Here is a 24,929-nt window from a genome sequence, read left to right on the forward strand (position 1 = left end):
TTTTTGACTTGCCGAGACTTCTCAGACATTGCGCGTAATTCAGCAGGAAATATTACATAACAGTAGTTCTTAAGATAAGTAACGCGTACCACTGGTGGTGCGCGGGTGGTACGCATGCTCCCTCTAGTGGAAATAGCATCGGTCATAATAATTGGAGAGCCAAACGTTTTCTAAGGTGGGAAATGGAATTAAAATACCATGCTGTTACAGGTTGTCTTCTACTACAGCTTTGAACCAGCCCAGTAATTGATAGTAAAGAGCAAAGCTTCATCTTGCAGGACCTCTAAATTGTAAATGGGTTTTAGGTGAACTATGGTACAAAATACGGAACCCCAGAATTAATGTTAGCATGTTGTAAAGTTTTTTAAAGGATTAAATTCCATTATCGCACTCCTGTGTGTCAGGTTTCATAACTCGAGCCATTATGATACAACCAAAATTATTTGTGTCTGAGCCAAAGAATGACATAGGCGTTTGTCAAGGAGCCGCTGTTTTGTACTGAGACCAGCATACCACATAACGACAGCACTTCAGCTTTGAACTACTTTACTATAAACTGACTTCAGTATAGCTCTGTTCAGCTAGCCAGTGACATCTACTAGATTTGTTCTTTTAAGGAGTCTTAGACAAGGCTGCATCCTTGCAGCTTATATTTTTGGTGGTTACACAAACTATTTAAAATAAATTTCTTATAAGGTATAAATATTTTCGTCAAAGAACTGAAAATTTGTCAAGTAGCTGATGACACTGATATTTCTTTAAAATTATATGGAAGTTAGAAAGGAATTAATGATTTTTTTCTAGAGCCTCGAAGTAAATGTTAACAAACATGAGCTGTTTCCTTTCATAAATATAAATACTATTCAAACAAAAAATATACCAGTTAAAGAGACCGTTACATATCCTGGTATTAAACTTTGTAAATATGAATCTTTACATGGCTCTATAAACTCTCAACAATCTCATTGTTGCATGCACTAAAAAGAAGTGTAATGCATGGTTGCAAAAAGATCTGTGTTTTGTAATCTAAATGTGAAGTGCTTTCAAGAGTAGCTTACATATCACAGGCTTTCTGAAAACATAGACATACTAATAAATTACTTTGTGTGGAAAAACAGGCCATATTATTATTTAAAGAAGAATATTATATCTAATCTTTATGAATATGGTGGTTTTAATGTACATTAAAAATAAAATTTTAAGATAAAAAGACTTTTAAAAGCCAACTCTTCACTATGAAAAACTTTCCTAAATTATTTATTTGAACAATTTGGAGGTTTAACATTTCTTTTGAAATATAATTTTGATGTTAACATGCTATCTAGGTACCACAAACATGCTATCAAAGTACCACAAACAAGTGCTATAAATTTGGTGCATTGCCTATAAATACAGATTTTCTCCACACAACATTTACATTTGGAATAATAAATACATTACTAATAAATACTTATTACTCATTACTTATATATACACAGTACAATAAACAAAGGGTATTACATAGAAATAACAACAAATTAATCCAATTAAGTCAGTTTTCAATCTCTTGAACTCACTTGTACACAGTGCAGCGTCACATTCAATCCGGTCCGTGCCACAACAACGCATAAAAGTTCCACTTGTTACAGTGGTTCCTTTAAGACCACCTAGCTGTCATTGACGAAATTTCCTGGTGTGTGAAGCCAGCGTCTCTGAAAATTAACGGCGGATTGAAACTGATAATCATATGGTGGTCTTTAGCTGGCAAGCAACCGTATCTTTGGTGGAATTCGGTGAGCACATTGAAACTTGCAGCTTTAGCCAGTATTTATATGGAGAGTTTCTATTCAAGTGTGCAGAAGGCGGGTATCTGAGGATTCCATTGCGAGCCCATAGCAGGTTTTGGAAAGGAGCAAAAGACGGATATTTGGGCGTCCTTGTTAATGAAACTTAGGTAAGTAACTAAGAAACTTTTTTTTTAGCCAAGAAAGGTATTTCTCCACACCATTAATGTTATATCGTGTCTGAAGTGTGCGATGCCTGTAAAGCGCTATAGTTACTTTGTTTGAACCACTTCAGTAGCTAACGTTACATTTTTTAAACTCTTGCCTAAATCTCTTGTGCCCCGTTGCATTCTGTTTACATCGTTCGTCGACATCTTAATCGTACTGTCTTGTTTATGCATTTGTTCCTCCGTTGACAGTACTGTGGTGTCAATTTCACAGTTTCACGATAACTGCTGTCAACGCTATTAGATTAAGGCTAGGTTGCGCGTGTTTTATGAAAAATATTACAGTATAAGCGCATCATTCATTAGGTCTGTAAATAATATGGAAGACAGACTTTAAGAAAACGGACTTCTCTAGTTTGTCACTTCGAGCTAGACGACTGAAATGACGTTATCCTGATTCTAAAACAGACTTGCCATATACACAAAGGCCATTGTAGGATGGGTGTACCATGACAATGCATCGACCTAGAATCCGTCGCACAGTGGGGAATACCATCGGGGGGTCAAGGCCTCGCTTATTACCAGTTTTTTCAGCTACGCCGATTAGATCGTGAAGTAATGTAAACATGAACGCCCCCTTTTTTTTGCTACGTGAACAGCTTGTGTGTATTTATCTGTAGCTTGCCAGAATAGCATCTGGTCACGGTGTGATAAGTAGGTCTATTTCCTCCTAAAGACACGGTCACATCAATGGTTTGGCCACAGTAAACAAAGTTATGCTGTACATTATATAGCTACAGCGGTTTACTGGCATTATTTTTCCACTACGTTGAGTGCCTTAGGTATGAATTCAGAAACGTGAAAGACAAAATGGTTTTACTGTGATAATGTACACCGCCCATTCGCCATCATATTAAGGCACCCAAGAACATTCGTATTGGACGACGAAACAGGCGTCAGTTTGGTGCATAAAGCAGTCTTAATCTGATGTTTCAGCTCTAAATAAAAAACATAGGTTTCACATGCAAAAAAAAAAAATAAATAAAGAAATAATTTTATATATATATATATATATATATATATATATATATATATATATATTTTTTTTTTTTTTTTTTTTTTTTTTTCCCCCCTCCATACATGCATACATACGTGTGTGTGTGTGTCTGTGTGGACATTCAGTGATATTCTGATATTCTGATTCATGTGGCTTTCCCAAAGTAAGGACTGTGAAGATGTGAAGGAAACATGGAAAGATGTGAGAACCTGGAAAAATGGAGATTGAAAGAAGAAACAGATAGAATGTGTAAGCATAACACCATGGTTGTTCCCATAGTAATAGGAGCATGTGGGGCTGTGACCCCCTAAGCTGCAGGAGTGGCTCCAACAGATCCCACAAACGATGTCAGTCTCAGTCCAAAAGAGTGCAGTCCTAGCAACAGCAAAAGTACTGCTCCATATCCTCATACTCCCAGCTTCTCTGGTGGAAGGCCCGAGACGTGGGTGAAAAGACCACTAATCTGATGAATTAATTGTAATTTGTTAATGAGAATCATACAACAGTAGTGCAGCTTTTAGCTTTTCAGACTTTATTGCATGATTGTGGGATCATTTTAAAGCTTCCTTATGAACAATGGGATCCAGAACCAGTGATTGTCGTCATAGTCTCAATTACATGTATAAGGCTTTATGCAGATTTGGAGGTTGTGTAGGACTGTGCTCTTGTTAGTTCAAGCAGGTCATGGGTTACTGAGGGGCATTCATCAATAAACTGTGGAAATTTGACACCCTGTTAATCTCCATCACTCAAAGGGATCACTTACCTGAGTAAAGAACAGTGTGTTTCCGAGGTTTCTGCATGAAATTCCCGTCTTTCCAAAAGACTGCTGTAACCGCAGCATTTCAACAATAGTGAACTCTCATGGATGCCAAAGATTTCAATATTGTGACTCTAAGCTCCAAATGTTTTGGTAGTCATTAAACAGGGTGGAAGGCTACACTCAGATGTTGCTTGGAGCTTTATTATATGTCAAGAATAAACTGACCCATTCTTAAGATGTTTAGTTGCATTCATCCAACCAAGGACGCTGAACAAACTCTTATCCATCATCGACAATGCCACACCTCCTCTACATGTTACCACCATCAATCAGAGGAGCTCTTTAAGCTACAGACTGATACAGATGGGTTGTGCCAAAGAGCTGCATATCAGATCATTCCTATTCACTGCTATTAGCCTCTATAACGAGTGACCTTACAGCAAGGACAGTTACCTTACAGGCAGGCCTGCACTGACCTCCTGCTGCTGCACTGATGGTTTATAGGGTCAGTATCACTAGTACTGTTTAGCACTTTTCTTTATTCTTTATTCTTTTCTTTATTCTCCAACTTGCAGTATATTACTTTTGAATTTTTTTGTAAATATGATAAGCTACACACTGTGTTAGTACTCTTAAAATACTGCTACTTTTATTATGCTCTAAATTGAGAACCCCTGCTGCTCATTTATAACACTGTTATTGAGCATCTTTTTTGTACTCTTCCAAGTTCTAATTCAAGTGCATTGGAAGTTATAGTGCATTTTATCATTATTATTTCTTTTTAGCTTATTGCAAGGTATTTAACATACATTGGTTGTGTTTACAGCTTTCTGTGTATGTTATTGTACATCTTTTATTCTGGAAGTCATTTCTATTTAAACAAGTCACAAGCTCAGGAAAACCACTATCTGCTTATTAAAGCCTCTTGTTTGACTTTAGGGAAGATAAAGCTTGTTGGAATTTGTACAGGTCAGAAAATTGACAAGTGGCAGGCTTTTTTTGATTATTGCAAAAACAGAGGTTCTCTGTTTTAAATTCCTGTGATAGTTTCTTGTATGTTGGCATATCCAGAGATGTGTTTGTTTCGGTTTCACAAGTACAGCAAATGAAAGCTGTCAGATCTGTGGTAATTATGGGCTAGAGCGTTTCCTTATTATGTTATTATGCACTAAAGTACACAAAGGATGCTATACTTTAGTTCATTTGGTCAGAAGAGCCAGATTATATTTTGCAACCAATATTTTGTTTATTTACAAATACATTTTGACCTCCAAGAAAGCCTGTTCTTTTTTATTTTAGGCTTTAACTTTTTCGACAGCGCCTGTTTTTCTGGCTGTCCTGCTCTTTTCTCTGTGCTTTGTCTTCTATCATCTTCTTTGCTTTTCTGTTCAGGAAGCCTGTCTGTTAATGAATTCTGGTCTGTTGCCCTGTCGCCGGCCTTTTTCCTCGTTCGGGAGATTGCAAAAGAAGGCCGTTAGTGAACGGGCGCTGTCATGATGATAAATAGTGCGGCGGCCAGGATACAGGAGCCGTGGCGTAATGCTGGCTCGTCTGAGGGCGCTCCCCCTACGCTTTGTTCCCAGCCCTCCTTTGTTGGTTGAGCCGCTGAGGTGACTAGCACATCGGCATGGCAGTGGCATTCTCTGTTCGCCAGGGGCTGTCAACTTCTCAAAAGCTCTCGAGATTTCTGCAGACTGTAATTCTGCAGGATGCTTGCAGCTGCGATTGCCCAGCCACATCTGTGTTACCGCAAACCATGCAGTCAAGTGGGCAAGATCTGAGCAAAGCTGTGTGTCGATTTGTGCTTCAATATTTCACCAGAGATTTTTAAAATGTAATATTCAAAAGTCTAGAAAATCTATAAATATCATAACCTCTGAAGGAAAGTACCACTGTGTATAAGTACCAGCATGTAAATTTACAGCTATTTGGTGGTGTCAAGACCTGTTGGCATAAATAATATAGCATTTATTAACAAACTGCTTGGATAATTACTACAAAATGGAGTAGGCAGTAGTAGGTAGTTTAGAGGGTATTGTGACTCTCATTTAGAAGCAGGAAGTATTTCATGAAATCAGCTTTTTTTCACTACTCAGGCCATGCTGTTCAACCCAGAAGTGGGTGTCCCAGAGACTTCAAGTTCAAATTCAAGAGGTTTTATTGTCATTTCAGCTATATACAAGTACACAACAAAAACGAGACAATGTTCCTCCAGGACCATGGTGCAACACAAAAACAACAGTGCAACAGACAACATGCTACACAAGTGCAAACAGTCCAATATAGTGCAAAATGTCATTAAAAGGCTTAATGTCATTAAGGCTTACAGTGTGCCCAAGGGCCCTGAAATAACTTGCATTTGCCTTCTTTCTGTCTGTTCCTCTTTTGTTTTCATATGGTCTCACAACTCTTTCTAGTAACCAAGTCAGGCCTCTTCAGTTCCAGAGCTCAGTAATCTGGTGCTGGAGAAACTCTCCTGGGAGAGAGAGGCTAGCTGTAAGGTGCCAAGAGAGGATGTCTTTGTCACACTTCGTTAGTGGACTCAGCTGTTCAGAGAGTGTTTCATCCTGGACTGGGTTTCTGTTTTTATATGTTGTGTTCATGGGCGTGTCTTTTTCTGACATATCATTTGTACAACGGTGGGTTAAAGTATGATAATGAAACACACTGAGTAAATGTGTGCCATGGGAACATGGGGGCAAGGTCATTACATTTGCAGTTGACACTGAGACTACACCACGTTGCTTGTTTTCTAAGAAAAACCTTTTTATGGTAACCCTTTTGCTTTATCTGCAGCTTTACACTCACTCCTCATTGCTCATTACACCTTATTATCACTGTTGTTTACTGTTGTTTTCTTTGTTTTCCCTGTAGGGTTGCCATCCAGAATGCTAAGATAAAGGCACGGAATTGTGTCCTGAAAATGCTAAAGCGGCTGGACAAGATAAGGTTCCGCGGACAGAAGCGTGATGAGTTCCTGGACCTGGCTGAGTCGCCGAACGCCTCAGACAGCGAGTGCAACGATGAGCTCCTAACCAAACCCCGGCCCTCAGTCAAAGATGCAGAAGAGTTGCGGGATCCTGTAAGTGACCTTCCTGGTGGGGTGGAGCTTTTAGGCTGAGGATTTTCTGCTTATAAAAATGCTCGTCCAGCACTCTAGTTGGCAAACAGCGTTTCAAGGGTTGCTGAAGTTGAATTAGCGTAATACTGAATTGGCACTATAATAATCACATTTTCATAGGAATGGAGTCATAAAATAATATTTTAGTGCTCACATTATATTACAGCCACAATATTGTTGTAGCAAAACTCTTAATTGGAGTTGTATTTGAGTAAGGGAATCTATCCTAAAGCAAGCTTTTTTTAATTAAAAAATGAGTAACTTTATTCTCATATCTGGGGATGTCCAATTACATGTACCAAAGAACTGGGCTCAGGGAACTTTCCTTCTATACTCCTGAGATAACAAAGCAATCATTTCCAGTCATAAGCTTATTCATAAGCTTATTTAATTTCTCAGTGATACTTAAGTCAACTGAGCTTTATTATACTTTTTTTCACTTTTAGCTTTTCTATATAAATAAATGTAACTTCTTTTTTCTTTTTCTTTTCTTTTTCAAAACACTCTCCTGAGATGTTGGGTCTCGGGGTTTAATAACACCATTATTATAGTTTCCCTCTACTTCCATCTACTGTGTAAAGCACTGCCCATACATACTGTGCTCATTTGCCAGTTATTTGAGTTATTTGTTCAAGCAAGTTGACTCAAGGGTTTGAATGAAGCCGCCTTCTGCACCACCACAGGGTAACGGACCTTCACACTGATGTTCATACCTTCCTGACTTTGTTAAAAGCCTAAGAGCCCTGAGGCCCTTGACATGAGTGTGAGAGGACTGTTGGAACTTTAGAGTCTGCTAGCTTAGAGCAATTGGCCATGAGGCTCAGATATGAGCTATTATATTTGAAGCCATTTGCACAATATATGAGTGAGACTGAGATTTATTGAACATCAAAGACTGCATTGTGTAATATTTTCAGAAATATGCATTAAAAAAGATCCTAGATCTGAAGCTCATACAAGATGAGGGACTAAATAGGTACTTTTTCTAGGGGTAGTTTTTTCATGCCCAAATGAACTATAGTCAGTGATGATTTAATGAGTTTCTTCAGATAAGAAGCGCTGATGTCACGGAACGCTCGCCTCCCCCGAGTCACGTGGTTTGACCCACCACGTGCAGTGGGAGGGCTGTGTTGTTTGTAACCACACCTGCACACACCTGCACCCTGTTCGTCTAAATGTATATAAACCCATGTCAAAGTGTGCTGGGTGTTGGTTATTGTCGGCATAACGTTAAATGTAATGTGTGTCTATTAGATGTATTCTTGTGTCTCATGTTTGTTTAGCGTTAACCTTTTCATGTTTCTTGTCTGTGATAAGTGTGAGTGCCTTTGTGTCTTTAAACGTTAATAAATGTTCGTCCCAGTTGGAGGAGTCTGTGCGTCCTCCCCCTCGCCCTACGGCACTCGGGCCACCGCACGTTACAGATGACCAAATTAACCCCACTGAATTGATCAATTTAGAGCTCACATGTGATAGAAGTGTAAAGAAAATGCTTTTACAGTAGAGTCACATTACCAATGTGGTGTTGAGCTTCCTGGCTTGGGTTGAACAGGGGTGTATTAAATTGCTCTGCTATGACATTTGGCAGTGTGTGTGAATATATTGTGTGTGCTGTACTGTGTGTTTTTGTTGCACCACCTCCCATCACTGTACTGCTGTGTGTGCTCTGCAGTGACAAAGTGGACATCACAGGACATCTGTGAAGTGTCAGACACTAGAGAGGCACTGTCATAATGCAGTGTTTGGACTGTAAAAGTAAACCAGATTGCATTGACTCCACCCAGAGCAGCTTTTGAGGTTGCGGAACAGGCTCAGTGACAAAACGGACAGGTTTCTTAATGATCCTCATACGTCTTCTGCCTGCTCCTGAAGCTTTGGGTTAGAGCCTATCACATAAGATGCAGACAGCCAAACATCCAAGTACTTTCTGCCAAAATGTCCGTTTGATGCACTGTTTTGCTTGCATTGCTGCTTCCTTTTGTTGGAGTTAAGTCCAGCTTGGTGAGAGAGCTCTTCTGTTGTTATTATTACACGGTAAGAAATCTTATGTTTGCATATGGCATATTTTTATATGGCATATTTTTAAATATTTGTATTTTTTGTACAAGGTGTGTGTAGTGTCCAGAGTGCTTTGAGCCACTGTCCTCTCCCTGGAAGAGACTGAAGAGCTGAGCTTGTTCCAGACTTGCCAGATCTGTTAACTAATCATGGCGGGTCTTTACGAGCTCCTTAAGGGCGGAGGCTTGGGCACTGGCTGCCTTGGATATGGCTTCCCCAGGGCCTTCCACTGGTGACCTCACTCTGGTTCTGGCAAGTGCTGGTGATATCGTATCTCTAGCAGGATGATGGTTTAGTGCTTGGATGTGTGATTTACTGATTAACTGAGCTGTAATGGAGAATCTTTCAGGTCACGAAGGCCAGGGTGGCTTACAAGAAGATTCTGGAAAGCAAGACTCTTGTTAGTTTTTGTTAATAGTGTAATTGTCATGCTCAAGCAGTCATGTTGCAACTAATACTGGACTGTTCTGGAAGTCAGAAACTTGTTGGATTTTGTGGAAAAATGTCACGATCTTATAGTAATTCTTGTGCTGTTTTTTGTCAGTTTCTCTCTTTGAGGTGCTCTTTGCAAACAGTAATGCAGCCAAAATGTTTGTCACTTAGCCTGTGATTAGGTTCTCAGCTGGGCTGTTTATTGAAGGTGTCCTTGTTTTGTTTGTTTTTACATGTGGCTATTGTTTGTTGTTTCCTGGATGTGTCTATAATTGCAGTGCATAATCTTACTGTCTTGCTTTTTCTCTGTCTTGTTTTCAGGCTCCTACAGGGTCCATCGCTATGGCTGCTGCCATTCAGGACTACCAGAGGACAGAGGCAGACAGGCTCAATGAGGTCAAGGGTCACCTTGAGATCGCTTTACTGGAAAAGCACTTCCTTCGTAAGTAGTGTTTCAGAGTGTCTTTTATGCTGCCACCACTGGAGCAGAGCTGGAGAATGAGCCTTCACTGATCTGTGATCAGTTATGACATCTGATTGAATAAGCTCTTATGACTTTTGTCACTAGCAAGATGTCCTGTTACTTTGACATCCTGTCAAAACCTCCATGTATACTAACTGTAGTTATCACCGAAATAAAATAGAGTCTAATGTCAGCACAGTCGTATCTCTTTGATCTATTATTTAGATCTCAGAAATGGTGTTTGTGAAAATACTGAGGATGGCTCAGTTCATGAGTAGGCTTTACTAGTGCCAGAGCTGCACTATGTGTGTTTGGGTGTGGGAGTGTGTGAGAGAGAGGGAGTCCAGTAGCTGGTGCTTTAAATCATTCTGAGCTTGTCACCTCTAGTAGGATCTGAGTATTCTATTTGCATTTATTTGCTGTGTGTGTAGGGTAAGCTTTGTAACTTGTACATATTTACCATCTTTGTTTAGATCATCCTTTCACTGGTTAAAAGGTTGATTGCACAATTAATCACATAAACATAAACAGAGAATTTTTTAGCCATTTCTTAAATGCACTGTAAAAGGTGATAACATCTTGTACACTACAACATTCTAATTGGTGACACTTTGATGGCTCATTGACCACTGAGTATGGTAGGAGGCCACTGGTTCTAATTTTAGAGAGTGTATGTGTGTGTGTGTCTGTGAAGCTCATGGGTGCTGCTGTACGGGAAAGCTACAAAGTCCAGAGTAGGATCTTCACTTTGCTGCCTGTGTAGGCAAGGCATATTAATAGGCTGTTACACAACACAAACCTCTCTGTAAGGTGGGTATTGATGAAATGCTGGGGTTCTGTGGTCTTCACTGCAATGCTGTTAGGGCAGCCTCGAAGCTCTGCACGAGGACATGTCGCTCAGCCATCCTGTGGCGATGACGTGGTTGTGGTCATTTCAGGTGATTATTACGGTAGGCTGGGAGTATTTTAGTTTACGATTCTTGTTTATTAAACAAATATATATTTCTTATAGAAGTGCCTAGTAATAAAATTATTTAATGGGACCATTACAAGATACTTTGAGTTTCATTCACCACAAATAGGGTGGTTAGCATTAACTGCTGCAATTGTGGTGATTGCTCACAAAATTTCATTTGATTTGGCTGGGCTGGTCATATGATTAGCCTCAGCTCTTGTCTCATGTATACATTTTAGGTCATATGATGGATTCCTTGGAAATCAGTGCACTCAGTTCTACAGTAGAACACCAGTAACTATCATCCACTCTTCACAAATTTATTGGTTCATCTTTTTCGCACTTTCACGGGAAGCACTACATTTCAGTAACTATGGACGTGCCAGTGATTCACTCCAGGACACTAGACATGCAATAAGTCATGCTTTTATCCTTCTTCTTCCTGTACCGGACAGAATTCTAGCTTCAGTGGAAAAAGCCCCTTTAACCTAAATGGAAAATGTTCTAGGAAACTTTCCCACTTCAGGCACCGTCCAATCACGGGGCCTGGTTTTGTATTACCATAGTCATGTTGCTTTGCCAGTGACAGGCATGACTGACCATGCACACTGTGAGCGCACATTGTCTCTCAGCTAAAAAAGGCTTATGTAACACTCGCTTAATTGCATTAGCCATTGGGCCATTCATTCGCATCTTCTCAGCCTCGCTTTCATTCCTGGCTGTGCAGAGTGCTCCACAGCTGCATGGTGCACATCAGAGAGGGAGTTGCTTGCAGTGGTTTGGCTACTGCTGAGTGTGCAGTAGTGACAGTGTTCTTAATCCTCGGGGCAGACAGCAGGGCAAGTTTTAACTTGACAGCTCAGCCTCGATCAACAAGCTTCGTGTGTGACAGATGCTAACGACCAAAACAGCTCTTGTTCCCCATAATGTCATATTACAACATGTATGGTTTTCGTTCTTCACGATTGACTGTGTATTCCTCTAACTACTAACACAGAGCCACCATTTTACCTGAGGTTTTAGTTGAGCTTCCTGTAAGTCTGCTGTAGAGTGTGAGTGAAAGACACTCACCAGCGTTGCCAGACACACTGAAATCTATCCCAGTAATTCTTCCCTTGGGTGGTGTTAGGACTGGCCCTAGTCCCAGCCATCCCTGACTTTTGCCCTCTGCTTGGCAGGTATGCTAACATGGCAACAGGAGTCATGGCAGTCGTTGTTCGAAATGGAAGATTCGCATCTCTTGTTTCTGGGAGGGGGCAGAGGGTGTTGCTGGTAACTCAGCCACATTGCTGACCCCGCTCAATATTTACAAGCTGTTACTGTTTCAAGAGTGCGTCAGTGGTTGTATCTTAGTGTTGCTGGCACTTCTGCCTGTCAGGGTAGCAATTGCCTGTCCTCAGTGAAACACAAGCCCCTAAGGTCAAATGCAGGGCTGACAGGAATACACATTACCAGCCAAGACAGCAGACACAGCTCTCTGCCAAATCAATAGGGCAAGTGCATGAATCAAAGTTGATCTAGTTTGATAATAATTTCTTTGGTATAAATGGGATTTCACTTGTGGGCAATTATTGCAAATTCATGCATGTTTAAAAGCGTTACCTTCAGGAAACGCTAAACTGGATGCTCCAAAATCTGCTAGAAAATGGCAACACTGCTGTCACATGCGGCTGTGTGCCAGAGGGGCTCTCTCCCACTGGAGTATCACATGCTCCAATGTGCTTCAGGCTCCTGGAGTTCCTCCACTGTGTGCAGAGTCTGGCTCTTGCCTGAGCAATGGCCCCCCTCTTAGTTCCTTTCAGACCCTAGCTGGACTGCCATACTGAATGGGAGATGCTCTCCTGGCACTGCCTCTGGCCTGGATCTGATGGCAGCATATTCTTTGTAAATAGGTGAAGGTGAATGTTTGACCAGAAGCCACAGAGGCACTACTCAGTGTGGTAACCAACTTAGAATTCTACCCTTATTCAGCAGGAGGGACCACACTTGAGCCCTTAAATTAGCACTGCACAGTCTTGGCACTGCACAGTTCAGCCTTCTTCTCTGGTCCAACATGTCCAATTGCATTCATGAAGGGCGTAAAAATGATTGGTGTCGTGCCACGCCCTGGTTTGGCATGCACCCTGCCAGAACTCAGTGTCTCCTTGTATACTTGAGCAGAGATCAATCTGTGGGTGTGTAGTGATCATAACCAATTACAACACTGTACTGGGCAATTTCTCATGTGGACAGATAAAACGGATGAGTCATTCAACAGCTCTGCCAACTTTTGGCAAGACCACACTGCACGTGTACGTCATTAAACCAGACCAGAAATATAAGATAACCAAACTCAGTGAGTGTTGTGCATAGATAATGAATAAAGTATGGTGGTCCACCATTAGACTGAGAACTAACTCATGAATTTAAGGTTTTGTTGGTTTGAAGCTCTTTAGTTCTGGTGCTGGATGCTGGGGTCATCCATGCTACACAGGCAACAAATGTCTCTCACCTGACCTCATGTCACACCAGGGGGTCTCGAGCCACAGTGAGGACAGGGTCATTAGAAAAGGCTGAATTATTGATAAGGATGGTCCAGGTAACCTTGAAGCAGGTATAGTTTGAAGAATTGGACTGTGCTCAGGACTGTGTTGGAGGGCTTTTTTAATACCTTACCTGATTGCAGCTGTGCATTTAATCAATTTGTCAGTGTGTAAAATTGAGTGGATCCACTTGGGATAGCATTTTGGGGTTTTTTAAGGAAATTGTCTGATACGTGTTGGGTATGTATAAATTCTTGAATGCTATCCACACATGGCCTAAATGCAACCACTAAGGGAGTTTACTCTGTTTCAACTATGAAACAGGTTGATGCAGATTTATAGAGACATTTACACTCAAGGCAATATAGGGACTTCTCATATGTTGTACACAAGTTGACATTCAGGTGTGCATTTGCTCTTCTTTTTAACACTGTCCAGATAGGAGACAGCCCTTTGTTCTCACATGTGAAATAGTCTGTCAAGGCTTACACAGTGTGATTGTGTGGCACTGTTCCCAAAAGGTGTCAGGAATTCCCTCATCCTCTTAGCTGCTGGGTCACTGTACTCTGTCTTCCTCAGAGGAGGAGCTGAGGAAGCTTCGAGAGGAGATGAACACAGAGATGCTGAAGCAGGAGCTTGATAAGGAGCGCTCCAAAAGAGTTGACCTTGAGCACAAGCTGAATGAAATCCTCAAATCCAGGTATGAGAGGAGGAATCCATTTGATGTAGAAACAAGAGCTATGTTTATTGAGTTGGTCATATCTTCTAATGAATATTTATCTGTGTTACTTCTAGACCAGAGGACTCTCCAACTCTGCCTTTCAAAGCACAAGGCCCTTCTGCCAATGGTACAGGTGAGCTACTGGAGATGTCCACTGCTATGAAGCTGTCTAACAACTCATGGTTCTCATTGATTTGATCCACAGTGTTCTTCCAACAGAGAGCCTTATTTCAAGACTGAAGTTTATTTTATTCTGATTCTGCCTGTATGGAACTCAAACATATTGTCAACATATTTTACATAAATTGTTACCCAAATATTGTTGACTAGATAGGCCTTGAATGCTAATGTTGTGCCAGTGCTCACTCATTTTCAGGGTTATGCAGTACATTTTTTGAACGTTCCTTGCAGAATTAATAGGCAGAGTGGTGGTTTAAGTAGAGGAGCATGAACATGGCAGGCAGCTGAGTGGGAGCTAGGCAGCAGGAGAAGCATCTCAGCCTGGCTGTCTGGGCTGACCAGGAATTACGGCTTTATAACGAGTAGCGCGAAAGGCCGTTTGCTGGTTCAGTGTTTTGTTTTTTTTGTTTTTTTTTAAATAATAAAAAAAAACACTCACCATCCACTTCATTAGAAATACCTTGTACATGTTCCTTTTATTGGGTGTGCAGTTGCAGTCAGAAGCAAATTCCATACTAATAATCACTTTTGTTGGTGTTTTACGTGAGTTTTGCTTTTGTCTGTGTGCATATTTGCATAAAACCAAGAAACAAGTAACACCGATGTACAGTGTTTAATCACAAGATGAATTCACCAGCCAAGCTTCATAAACAGTGCAACATTTACATCAAATGGTAAAATGATTGGCAAGCAGTGAAATCAAGTGTAACAATTTCAGGTTGACAATGAGGGAGTGCAAAGAGCAGTGAAGGTTTTTACAGTTATGGATGGAGAGGGAGATACATAGGTGTGGCTTATAGGTGGTATGGTCAGCAGCTCAGTAGACGAATGGCTTCAGGAGCGAAGCTTCACAGATGTGATGATGTATGGGTAATGATGGCTTTGTAGCATATGCCAAAAGGACAGCACACAGAAGTCAAAGCTGTCAGGGTGGATGGCGTCTTGCAGGTGATCTGCTGTACTCCAGTGGAGCTGGAGGCTGTTTTCATGAGCAAGTTCTCAGCCAACCTCCAACCATTTTCAGTGAAGTACCTGGTGTATGCAGTTTCACTACAACACTACAGAGCTCCACCTCTTCCACTAATAACCACACCTATTTATCCAGGGAAAAAAGGATCCTCTTTAGTGAAATCAGATGCTTCTCTGCAGGGCCGGCCCAAACACCTGTAGATAGTTAGATAGCTCTGCTCTCCACCTTTTGCCACTGCGCAGTTGAAACCTTTGCAATGATGCGGTCTGCTCAGTGAAAGTGTGATGAAATCGCTTGTCCGTTGTCCACACATGTGAAATGGATATGGCAAGGTGGGCTTTGCCTCTCACTCCTTTCTGTTCCAATGCTATTGGATCTTTGTTTCTTTAAACAGTAGATAAACAGAAGGAGTCTCTGGGCTCCAAGCTTTGGAAGTGGCTGTATGAGCGCTTTGGAGTGTACATAGAAGACTTCCGCTTCCAGCCTGAGGAGAACACCGTGGAGATGGAGGAGCCCCTCAGTGCTAAAAGGTGAAGTGATCAGCATGTTCTGTGTTCTTCAGGCTTTCACACAGTGAGAGGGTGCGCTGCTGTGGTGACACTACACTGAGTTTAGTAAGCGCACAGCTATAAACACCACTGTCCACTTTGCTGCTGGTGCTTTCCTTTTTTGAACTAGATTTTTATTTTGTACAACACCAAGATCAGCAAAAAAAAAACAAAAATAAAACAAACTGACAGTGAACATGGGGTCTTTCTTGGAGTTAGAAATAATCAAAAGGAAAAAAAACATGTAAAAAAGTGTTTACATGTACAGTTCATTAGACCAAACGTCTAGCATTAATACCTATTGGAGGGGAGAAGAGGAGGCAGGGGGAAGGGCAGAATGAGTGTCAACAGTGTCCATTTCCTGAAAGTAACAGTCCCGTTCCATCCAATATTTGTTCCTCCTTGTCTTGGTGGGTGGGGGGTGGGGGGGGCGTAGTCTCTGGAACCAGCATTTCGTGACCTTTGTTTGTTTTGTTTTTTTTGTTGTTTTTTTTTTGCATGCAACCACAGAAACCTTTAATACGTAGGTATTGTGATATAACCAAGAATAGTCCCAAGGTACAGAGAAAAAAGACGCATCAAGAATATTAAATCCTGAATATTAAATCCCCCACATTTTCACCAAAATGTTGGATCCTTGGACAGAACCAAAATATAGCTATTGCTTTCCGATGAGTAAGAGTAAGATGATGACCCATCATGCCTGGTTTTGTTTTTGGGACACAGTCACTCTCACAGCAGCTCAGTAGAGCTGGAGATCCACTACGGAAACTGTGAGGCTGACACTGAGATTGTTATCCATTACTGTAATGTACACCGAGACTCTCTTAAAATCATTTATAGCATGTAATGCTTCATTCTATATTTAGACTTCTAGTATTCACTTTTGAAATGTGATTGATTGTTTTTTTTTTTAATGTGCTCTGGTTTTAGTGAGAGAAGACTTTTGAATTACAATGTAGCAGCCTGCCCCCTCGTGGTGCTTTTCCCAAACCAACGTTTTCTTGCTCTTTATAGCCCAAAGATGGCTGCTTGTACTCTGGTCAATAATTAACTTTTCTTTTTTTCTCTTGTTACAGATTGACTGAAAATATGAGACGACTGAGTAAGTATAAACTTGTAATTACAGACAGAACCTAAAGTTTTGGACAGAAATGAATTGTCTATAGCTGGTACATGCACCAAATTATTCTAATATTTTACCCACACAGCTGGGAAGATATGATTCTGACTCTGTTTGTGTGTGTGTGTGTGTGTGTGTGTGTGTGTGTGTGTGTGTGTGTGTGTGTGTGTGTGTGTGTGTTGGGCTGTGAATTTGTTCACAGAACGAGGTGCTAAACCTGTCACTAACTTCATGAGAAACCTTTCTGCTTTATCCAGTTGGCACTCTGTCTACACATCAGCCATTGCCTTCATTGTAAGCAACACTCACACGCGCACTCACATATGGTCATATTCATATGGACATTTTAAGAAGTAAAAGAGCCATGCTTGTCAGAGACAGACCTTCAGATCCCACCTAGCCATCTGATTGTTATTTTGTTGCAGAACATTGCCAGAATATTTCATTCAACATGTTACGGTGAACTGCATTGTGAGATTTAGACTTGCAGGAATATCCGTGTCGGTTAGGGTTTCTATCGGGGCCGCTTGGAGATGCTGAAATTGCATTGAGGAGAGCTAATCTAATTTCCTCCACTTTGATTCTTCCCCCACTTTTTTCATAGATATATATGAATGCTGTGTGGCATGGATGGGCCATCCCCCTGTTTCTTTTCTTAGCCATTCTCCGCTTGTCCTTAAATTATCTCATTGCGAAGTAAGTGAATTTATCAAACCCATTTTTGCATGCCATCGTGTCTGCATCTGATTTTACAGCCTGGAACTACGTGTACCATGATTACTGACTAACAGTTTGAACAGGGCAACTGTACTTTTTTAGGCTTTATAGTAGAATTGAGTTTCTGGGCAGATTATAAGTGGTCTAATGTGAAGGCTGTGGATGACACGTTCAACTGTTTTGCAGAGGCTGGAGGATACAGTGGAGTATTGTACCTGCAGTGTCTGAGCCGGTGGTAAGTATGAATATACTCCTGCTATTGATACTGACAGTTACTTTACTAGATAGACACATGACGGATACAAAGGTTGAGAATCATGGTAGTGTGTGATGACTTCTCTTTTTTTGGTCAGGAGCCTCCGAAAGAAGATCTGACCGTTTCAGAGAAGTTCCAGCTAGTGCTGGATGTGGCACAGAAAGCACAGGTACATAACAGCCGCTAGCTAGCGATGAGGCAGCAAACAGGAGAGATGAGAGTGTGCTGGCGTTTCCTCCTTATACACCATCTCCATGTTTTCACAGAATCTGTTTGGAAAGATGTCAGACGTTTTGGAGAAAATCAAAAAGTGAGTGCATTTTAATTCCAATCTCAGTGTGTGAAGGTGTACTGTCACAGGTATCAACACATCTTCATGCACAGTATGTGAGAAAATGTGTGATGCTGCATAGATGCAAATTGTTTATAGTGTAATTTCATCCAGCTTTTGTAGGAATACATTGTTTCATTTTTTGTGTGTGTGTGTGTTTGTGTGCTTCTCCCTGTATATGTGCGTCCCCGTGTGTGTGTGTGTGTGTGTGTGTGTGTGTGTGTGTGCGCGTGCGTGCGTACGTGTGTTCTATTGCAGCCTGTTCATGTGGGTGCAACCTGAGGTCACTCAGAAGTTGTATATAGGCCTGTGGATGGCGTTCATTGCTTCCTGTTTTCTGCCATACAAACTGCTTGGCTTCTTAATTGGTAAGACATGCAGCCATTCATTTGATTAAGTGTAGCTGACTAACAGAGTGCTGGTGTCATGTGAATATTTTGGGTCACGTAGTCTGATACAGATGGAATGTTCCATTGTGTCTGTTTTTACCTGTCATCTGCTGTTTGATCTGTGTAGGTTTAGCTTATTTACCCCTGCCTTGATATGTTTCTTTAAATGGTAGGGCTATATGCTGGAATCAAGTTTTTCATTATTGACTTCATCTTCAAGAGCTGCCCCAAGCTTAGGGACAAGTATGACACACCCTACATCATATGGAAGAACCTACCGACTGACCCACAGCTCAAAGAGCGAAGTGGTACAAACCTTAACAGAAGGGTGAGTGTGTGGGTGAGTGTGGGTGTGTTCATATGTGTGTGCCTATGTATAAAATGAGACTTTTTACCACCCAAACTTTAAATTGAAATTTAAGTATTTTTATTCCAGTATTTTCTGACAATATGTTATGTAAAACATTATTTGAGTGGGAAAATATTGGAATCTCCCTGGTGTAGTATACCCCACTGGTTTAGTTTGTGTCAGAGAGATGAAAGCAGAGTGTATGTGGAGTAATAGTCTGTCCCACCTGTGCTCTGTTATCTTTTTCTCTCAGCTGTCTGGCTGTGAAAAGGTAGGGATGTGTTTGACAGCAGTGCCTGTTATTGCCACCACTGGCTGGCTCTGCGTGTGTGCGTGTGCATGAGTAAGTGTGTGTGTGTTCAGGTAGAGATCCAGACCAGTGCCTACATTTCTGCTGGTAAATGGACCAAAAACTTACTAAGCATAAATTTTGTTTGTAAAGCACTCTTCTAACCCTAACTAAAAAGCTGCTGAAACATGCTTAGTTCACCAGTATGTTTTTGTGCCACTACCATCAGAGGGATACTAGATTTTACTCCAGTGCTACAGTGTGCGTGCGTGTTCGTGTAGGGATTTGAATAGTTTTGCTATAGTAGTGAGTAGCTGAGAAAAGTGCTTTGAAATCAGAACAGCCAAGCTGTGCTTATAAATATATGATTCAAATGACTTTTCATAACAAGAAAAAAAACTAGTTTAGCAATGTAATTAGATATTAGTATTCAGATATAGGTTACACATCGGCTCTTCCTGCAACATACACATGCACTACACAGAAGCAGACTTGGCTTTTCTGGTGCCAGTGATGGTTCATGTGTTCCTGTGAGGAATTTGGTAAGTCAAAGCTTATTTTCTGTCTCTTTCTGGATGGGGTGTGTGGGGAAAGGGGTGATACAGCTGTGTTTTGTTCTTATTTGCTGTGATGAGAGCTTTCGAGTGAGAATCCATTTGGAGTCAGAATCCATTTTCAAAGCAGATGTTGGGTATATCGTGTAAGATGTGTATTTTATATGGGGACTTGATGTCTGGAAATCTACCACTGTTTATTAAAGGTTAAGACATAGTCAGCATGTAAAATATGCTGTTAGGTTTTCTTGTGGTTTCTGTGCACCTGCAGTGAAAATGTCACTTCTTTAATAACAGATCTGTAGCCTCAGACATACTTCCTTTGCTATAAACATCCAGGGTGGATCAAAATGGTTTTTGGGTGCTCTTGTGACAAATGCTTGGTTTTAGAATTACAGAAATCAAACAGTTGACACATCATTAACCATTTTAAGATCCTCCGGATACTGCCTATAGATGCCCTTTCTTCCAGTTAACACTGGAAAATTCTTTGAAGTAAGTCAGTGTCACTGTGCCTGTGCTATTTAGCTTTGCTAAAGCAGGGGTGCGTGTATGGCCCCATGGCTTTGCGCTTTGCACGCCTCCACCACACCTCCCCCACCTTCCCACTGATGACTCGTGGTCACAGAGGAATGAGCGTGGGGCTCTCCGCCCCAACACCTGCAGACCTGGCCAAGGAGGCGTGCTGCTCGTCCCCTTTCCCCCAGTCGGTCGAGCACTACGCTGGGTTAGGCCTGCCCTGTAGTGCCTTGGCCACTGTTTTTGGAGAAAGCCAAAACAAGTCTGCGTGGAATGGTCTGTCGCCTATAGATGGAGATGAGGAGATGCCCTGAGCCCGTGTCACCACGGAGGGCCTCTGCTATCAGAACGCCTCCCTCTGCCGGATGCTCCTGCATGACTAACTCCACGTGTCTCCTTCCTGCAGCAGATCCAGCCTGCGGTGGCCCGTGGCAACCTGGCAGCTGGAGTGCCCTGTGGCATTGGCCGTGATGAGGAGAGCGGACGCCTCTACAGCACAAAGAGGGGACCCTTCCATGAAGTCTTCAACCTGTCAGAAAATGAGCGCCCCCTACCAGGTATAAGGGTGCTATGCAGCAGTTAAGACAGTATCAATGCAGTATCAATACATTTATTTATTACTGGACCTACCGTTTGCCTGATTTTATTGTACCTTTTAACATGATAATAAAATCTCTCTCTCTCTATCTCTGTCTCTCTCTCTGTGCGTGTCTGCCTGTGTTTAGCATGTGAGAATGGCTGGCGATGCTGCCTGATCAACAGGGACAGGAAGATGCCCACTGATTACATACGCAATGGCGTCCTCTATGTGACAGAACAGTATGTTTTTGCCCGTATCTACTTGCCTCTTACATAGTTCTTTTCCTTCCGGTTGAATACTCCCCTACTCAATTTTACAGGTGAGGTTTCTTTGTCTTGTCCTGTAGTTACTTGTGCTTTGAGAGCTCCAGCTCCCGGTCAACTTCCTCTAAGAAGAATAAGGTCATCAAACTCCAAGACATTACAGATATTCAAAAGGTATAGATTTTCTGTTGTGTCATGCTAATGATTATGTTGTTTCTTTCTGGCTAAGCAAGTTATTCTTCTACCTGTAAATTTGCCATACCAGTATAAGGTGTTGTCAGTATTGCCTGGATCTGGAATGGGAATTTCAATAGCGACACCATCCACACAAAAGGTAAGATACAAGCTTGCAGTTGCATATGCCTGGATATTTTAGTAGTTTTTTTCCGGATTGTGCGAATGACTCTGCTCCCCTCTGGCTCCATCCAGCCTCTTGTGTTTGGCGCCATGATTCACCGAGATGAGGCCTTCGAAGCCATCTTCAACCAGTACACCAAGATCATCGGCGCCTTCCCCTCTGTCACAGTCATGAACTCGGAGACATAGGTGTCACGGGCGTTGCAGCTGATGGGAGGGCCCTCTGCGCACCTTCACTTTCACATGCTGCCTGGAATGCTCAAGCCCCTCCTCCTGCTCCTCCCCCTCCAGCAGAGGAGGAGCCGGGCAACCAGGAGAAAAGAAAAGAATGGACTCCCTATCCCATGTCCTCTCTGTGCTGAGTTTTTAGCAATGTGTTTTAAACCCTTTTTTAAAGCCCTTTTTTGTGTCCTCCACTAGGACGCTGGCGTCCGGCATGCGACTTGTGTTTGAATTCGTCGGCTGACACTGAAATGCCCTTTTAGAACAGGAGCTGGTTCTCCTGCCTGTCCTTTGGGAACTCTTGTGTGTGTGTGTGTGTGTGTTTGTGTGTGTGTGTTTTTGTTTCACTTTCTAGTTCCAGTTTCTAGTTCCTCCCTACTCTCTAGTTCTTTGTTCTTTTGAATTGTATCACTTTTGACCTTGTGCAGGGAGATGCCTGGTCCTTTGTGGTGGTGAGTCCTTTTAGCAGTGAGATGTGGGACTTTTCAGGAAAGCCCACAGGCCAACACTTCCCTCTAACAGAGTGAAGCTAGAGTGGCCTTTTGCTCATGCTCTACTCTTCCCTGACCCTGGATCTCACATCACACTCGGAGATCTGCATTCATTTGAGCATTATTACCTGATTAATTTGAAAGTGTGAAACTTCTTCATGCTATGCTCGCTGGGTCATCTGTAGACAGGTAAAGGCTAGCCGTTCTGACCGAGAAATTAATTTCAAACATGGTAAGCACAAGAGCACCGCGAAGTCTTACGCATCAACCTGAGGTGCAGGAGGGTTGAAGAAACGAAGCACTGGGTCAAGCTGAACACGCCTGTAGTCTCAACTTTTACAAATATGTATAGTCATACATATCAACCATCTTTCCAGCAGCCACTTAAACCACTCACATGATGTGAAACGATCTGTATTACATAAATATGTAGACCACTTAATGGACATTTCCCTATGGTTTCTAGAATTTCTCTGTATGTGGCTTCTCCAGATCTTTAGTGCTTATTGTTTTTCAAGTGTTTTAAGATTTGTTTTATGTATATTTTGAACTGTTCTCTCCAGTGTAGGGAATTATTCTCTCCACTCTGCAGTGTAGTACATCTCTCCTGCTGCTCAGTGCTGTGACACTGGCTGTCAGACATGCACTTTACTCTGCCATACATGTTCCCCTGCTCTCCAAGGTGCACCACTGCGAGAATTTATTATTGGGTTTTTTTTTTTTCTATTTTTTGGTAGGTATTTCTTTTCTTCTTAGTGCACTCCTTGTTGACACAAAGAGTGCTTTATATAAAATATCTTTTGTCAGCACATTTAGGATTAAAAGTAGACCCTTTCTTTTACTGAGAGATTTGTTTCTGGTACAATCTCTTTGAAAAATTCCACTTCCTCTGTGCACTGAAGTTGGGATACTCTTAAGTGACACTGTGCTAATCTCCTCTTTGTATGAAGGGAGGGGCATTGCTTATGTACTTGGTTCAATGCCCTTTCAGTGGATCTGGCACATTTTTCTTGTTAATTGATTGTCAGGGTCTCACTGCTGCTTTTCACTTACGCTGTCACTTTTTTAAAAACCACTGATTTAGCCCTCTCCCCTCTTCACATCAGGGTGCTGAAACTAACTTGAAATATTTTAGTGTGCTGATTGACCATAAAAGCAACCAATTAATATGACACTGAGGCACTGCAAGAAGAGAATATTAATTATGTACCTCATCTAAGACCTGGGGTTGTGAGTAATTTGGATATTTCACAGGAATCACAGTAATCACGAAGCCTCACTGGAGAGCCAGTCAGTGCTTTCAAGAAGAAGCACAGAATGTTCTGATAATTATCTGCCAAATATGTCTGTATTAGTTTTTGTGCTGTTATCCATGTCTTTTTAAATTGCTCACAGAATTTTTAGTAATACTCCATTGTCTTGGGTTAGTTTGATCCCCAGAACCAACCGGGGGCGTGAAAATTGGCCTGCCATCTTTCTGTGATTAAATGGCAATGTTTTCTTGTTTTGCTTTTATGTATGCAATGTGTTCTTTTTTTTGTTTTGTTTTTTTTAGAGGCACAATTATGGATGGCATATGTAGATAAAAATTAGTCATTAATCTGTCAAATCCTGTGTTGTGTGAAACTGATGTATTGAATGTGATCATTTTATGTTAAATCATGCTTTTCTATGTGTCTATAACCCTTTAACCATTTATTCTGTTGTTCAATTTGGAGAGAAGTCATTGTCTCACAATTGTCCAGTAAGGTGTAGATATATCCAATGATGCATATGAAAGGATTTGTCGCACACAAAAATATTTTCATGTTAAACAAACCTCAATTTCTGAAAAAGTTGTCTAATGTAAATGTGTTGTACCTTTTTGTAGTAAAATTATTTAATAACAACCTACAATCTCATTCATTATCTATTATTTATAGTTTTATTTACACTAATACTTTTTCTCCTTGATGCCCTATCCTCCCTAAAACAGCCCATAAGTCTTATACCCTGAACGATGGCTGCCCTGAAAGCTTTTAGCATGTTTGTTTCCCATCTCAAAGATCTGGAAGGGAACAAGAAGGAAGGTTTATTTTATAGTTCAGTGCTATAATCTGTATTGACCCTGCCACCCGTCGAGTTTGACTGTAGGTTCCCCTCTTTGCACAGTTATTTGCAACATTCAACAAGCTATTGTTTTTGAACACTAGAGTGTGCCATTGTTATACGTTCAAATTAGCATTAATTGGCCTTAAAATGGCCTGCCCTGGTTTCCGTTGACTTCTGCATCTGATTACATACAGGAAAACAAGGCGTGCTGTCAATCTAATAATAAGAAGGTTAGCTAGATTGGAGACTTGAAAGATGAAAATTCCTGCCTTATTAATGCAGTCTCAAACTTATTGTAGTTAAAGCAGGATATCACAATACTCTACAAAATATTAAATATGTCAAAAACATTAAACGAAAGTGAAATTGTGTTATTGTCTTTTTTCCTTTCTTGGATGTTTGTTTCATATGTTAAATACATAATGCTACAGCAGGGAAAGTAAAAGCTGAATGAGCAGGTGCTTCCCCATCAGTGTGTCTGTCACCACCCAATCACTGTATACAGGATATTTATAGAACCTGTGGTCCCCAGCAGGCTACACAGTGCAGATACAGTTACAGCTGTGTGCTAGACTCCTCTTAGACTACAGCCATGTGAGAAAAATGGTGGGTAACCAGCGCTACATTACTAAAGTAAAATGTAAATTATATTTTACATAGTATATACATAGTATATTT

General features: G+C 41.2%; 1 protein-coding gene across 3 annotated transcripts; it reads left to right on the forward strand.

Annotated features, from left to right (window-relative positions):
- The first annotated feature begins 1,678 nt into the window (after positions 1-1,678).
- Positions 1,679-24,512, forward strand: gramd4b (GRAM domain containing 4b). Of its 3 annotated transcripts, XM_027013892.2 has the most exons (20): positions 1,679-1,933; positions 6,625-6,832; positions 9,683-9,803; positions 13,881-14,001; positions 14,097-14,155; positions 15,567-15,702; positions 16,800-16,825; positions 17,046-17,137; positions 17,448-17,539; positions 17,747-17,795; positions 17,914-17,985; positions 18,083-18,126; positions 18,406-18,515; positions 18,710-18,864; positions 19,139-19,156; positions 20,654-20,804; positions 20,973-21,066; positions 21,174-21,264; positions 21,356-21,424; positions 21,520-24,512. In XM_027013892.2, the coding sequence occupies exons 1-20, from the start codon at positions 1,923-1,925 to the stop codon at positions 21,634-21,636; spliced, it is 1,836 nt and encodes a 611-aa protein (XP_026869693.2). In that variant the 5' UTR covers positions 1,679-1,922; the 3' UTR covers positions 21,637-24,512. The 3 variants fall into 3 exon arrangements, with proteins under 3 accessions (XP_026869693.2, XP_026869694.2, XP_026869695.2); XM_027013893.2 differs by lacking the exon at positions 19,139-19,156; XM_027013894.2 differs by lacking the exon at positions 19,139-19,156 and having other exon boundaries at positions 20,657-20,804.
- The last annotated feature ends 417 nt before the right edge of the window (positions 24,513-24,929 follow it).

Source organism: Electrophorus electricus, chromosome 12, assembly GCF_013358815.1.
Source record: "Electrophorus electricus isolate fEleEle1 chromosome 12, fEleEle1.pri, whole genome shotgun sequence".
Taxonomy (NCBI): Eukaryota; Metazoa; Chordata; class Actinopteri; order Gymnotiformes; family Gymnotidae; genus Electrophorus; species Electrophorus electricus.

Coding starts and splice junctions, on each gene's coding strand:
- gramd4b (XM_027013892.2), top strand. Junction 6,833..9,682: donor CAGAAGAGTTGCGGGATCCT/GTAAGTGACCTT, acceptor TCTTGTTTTCAG/GCTCCTACAGGGTCCATCGC. Junction 17,540..17,746: donor TTAAATTATCTCATTGCGAA/GTAAGTGAATTT, acceptor ACTGTTTTGCAG/AGGCTGGAGGATACAGTGGA.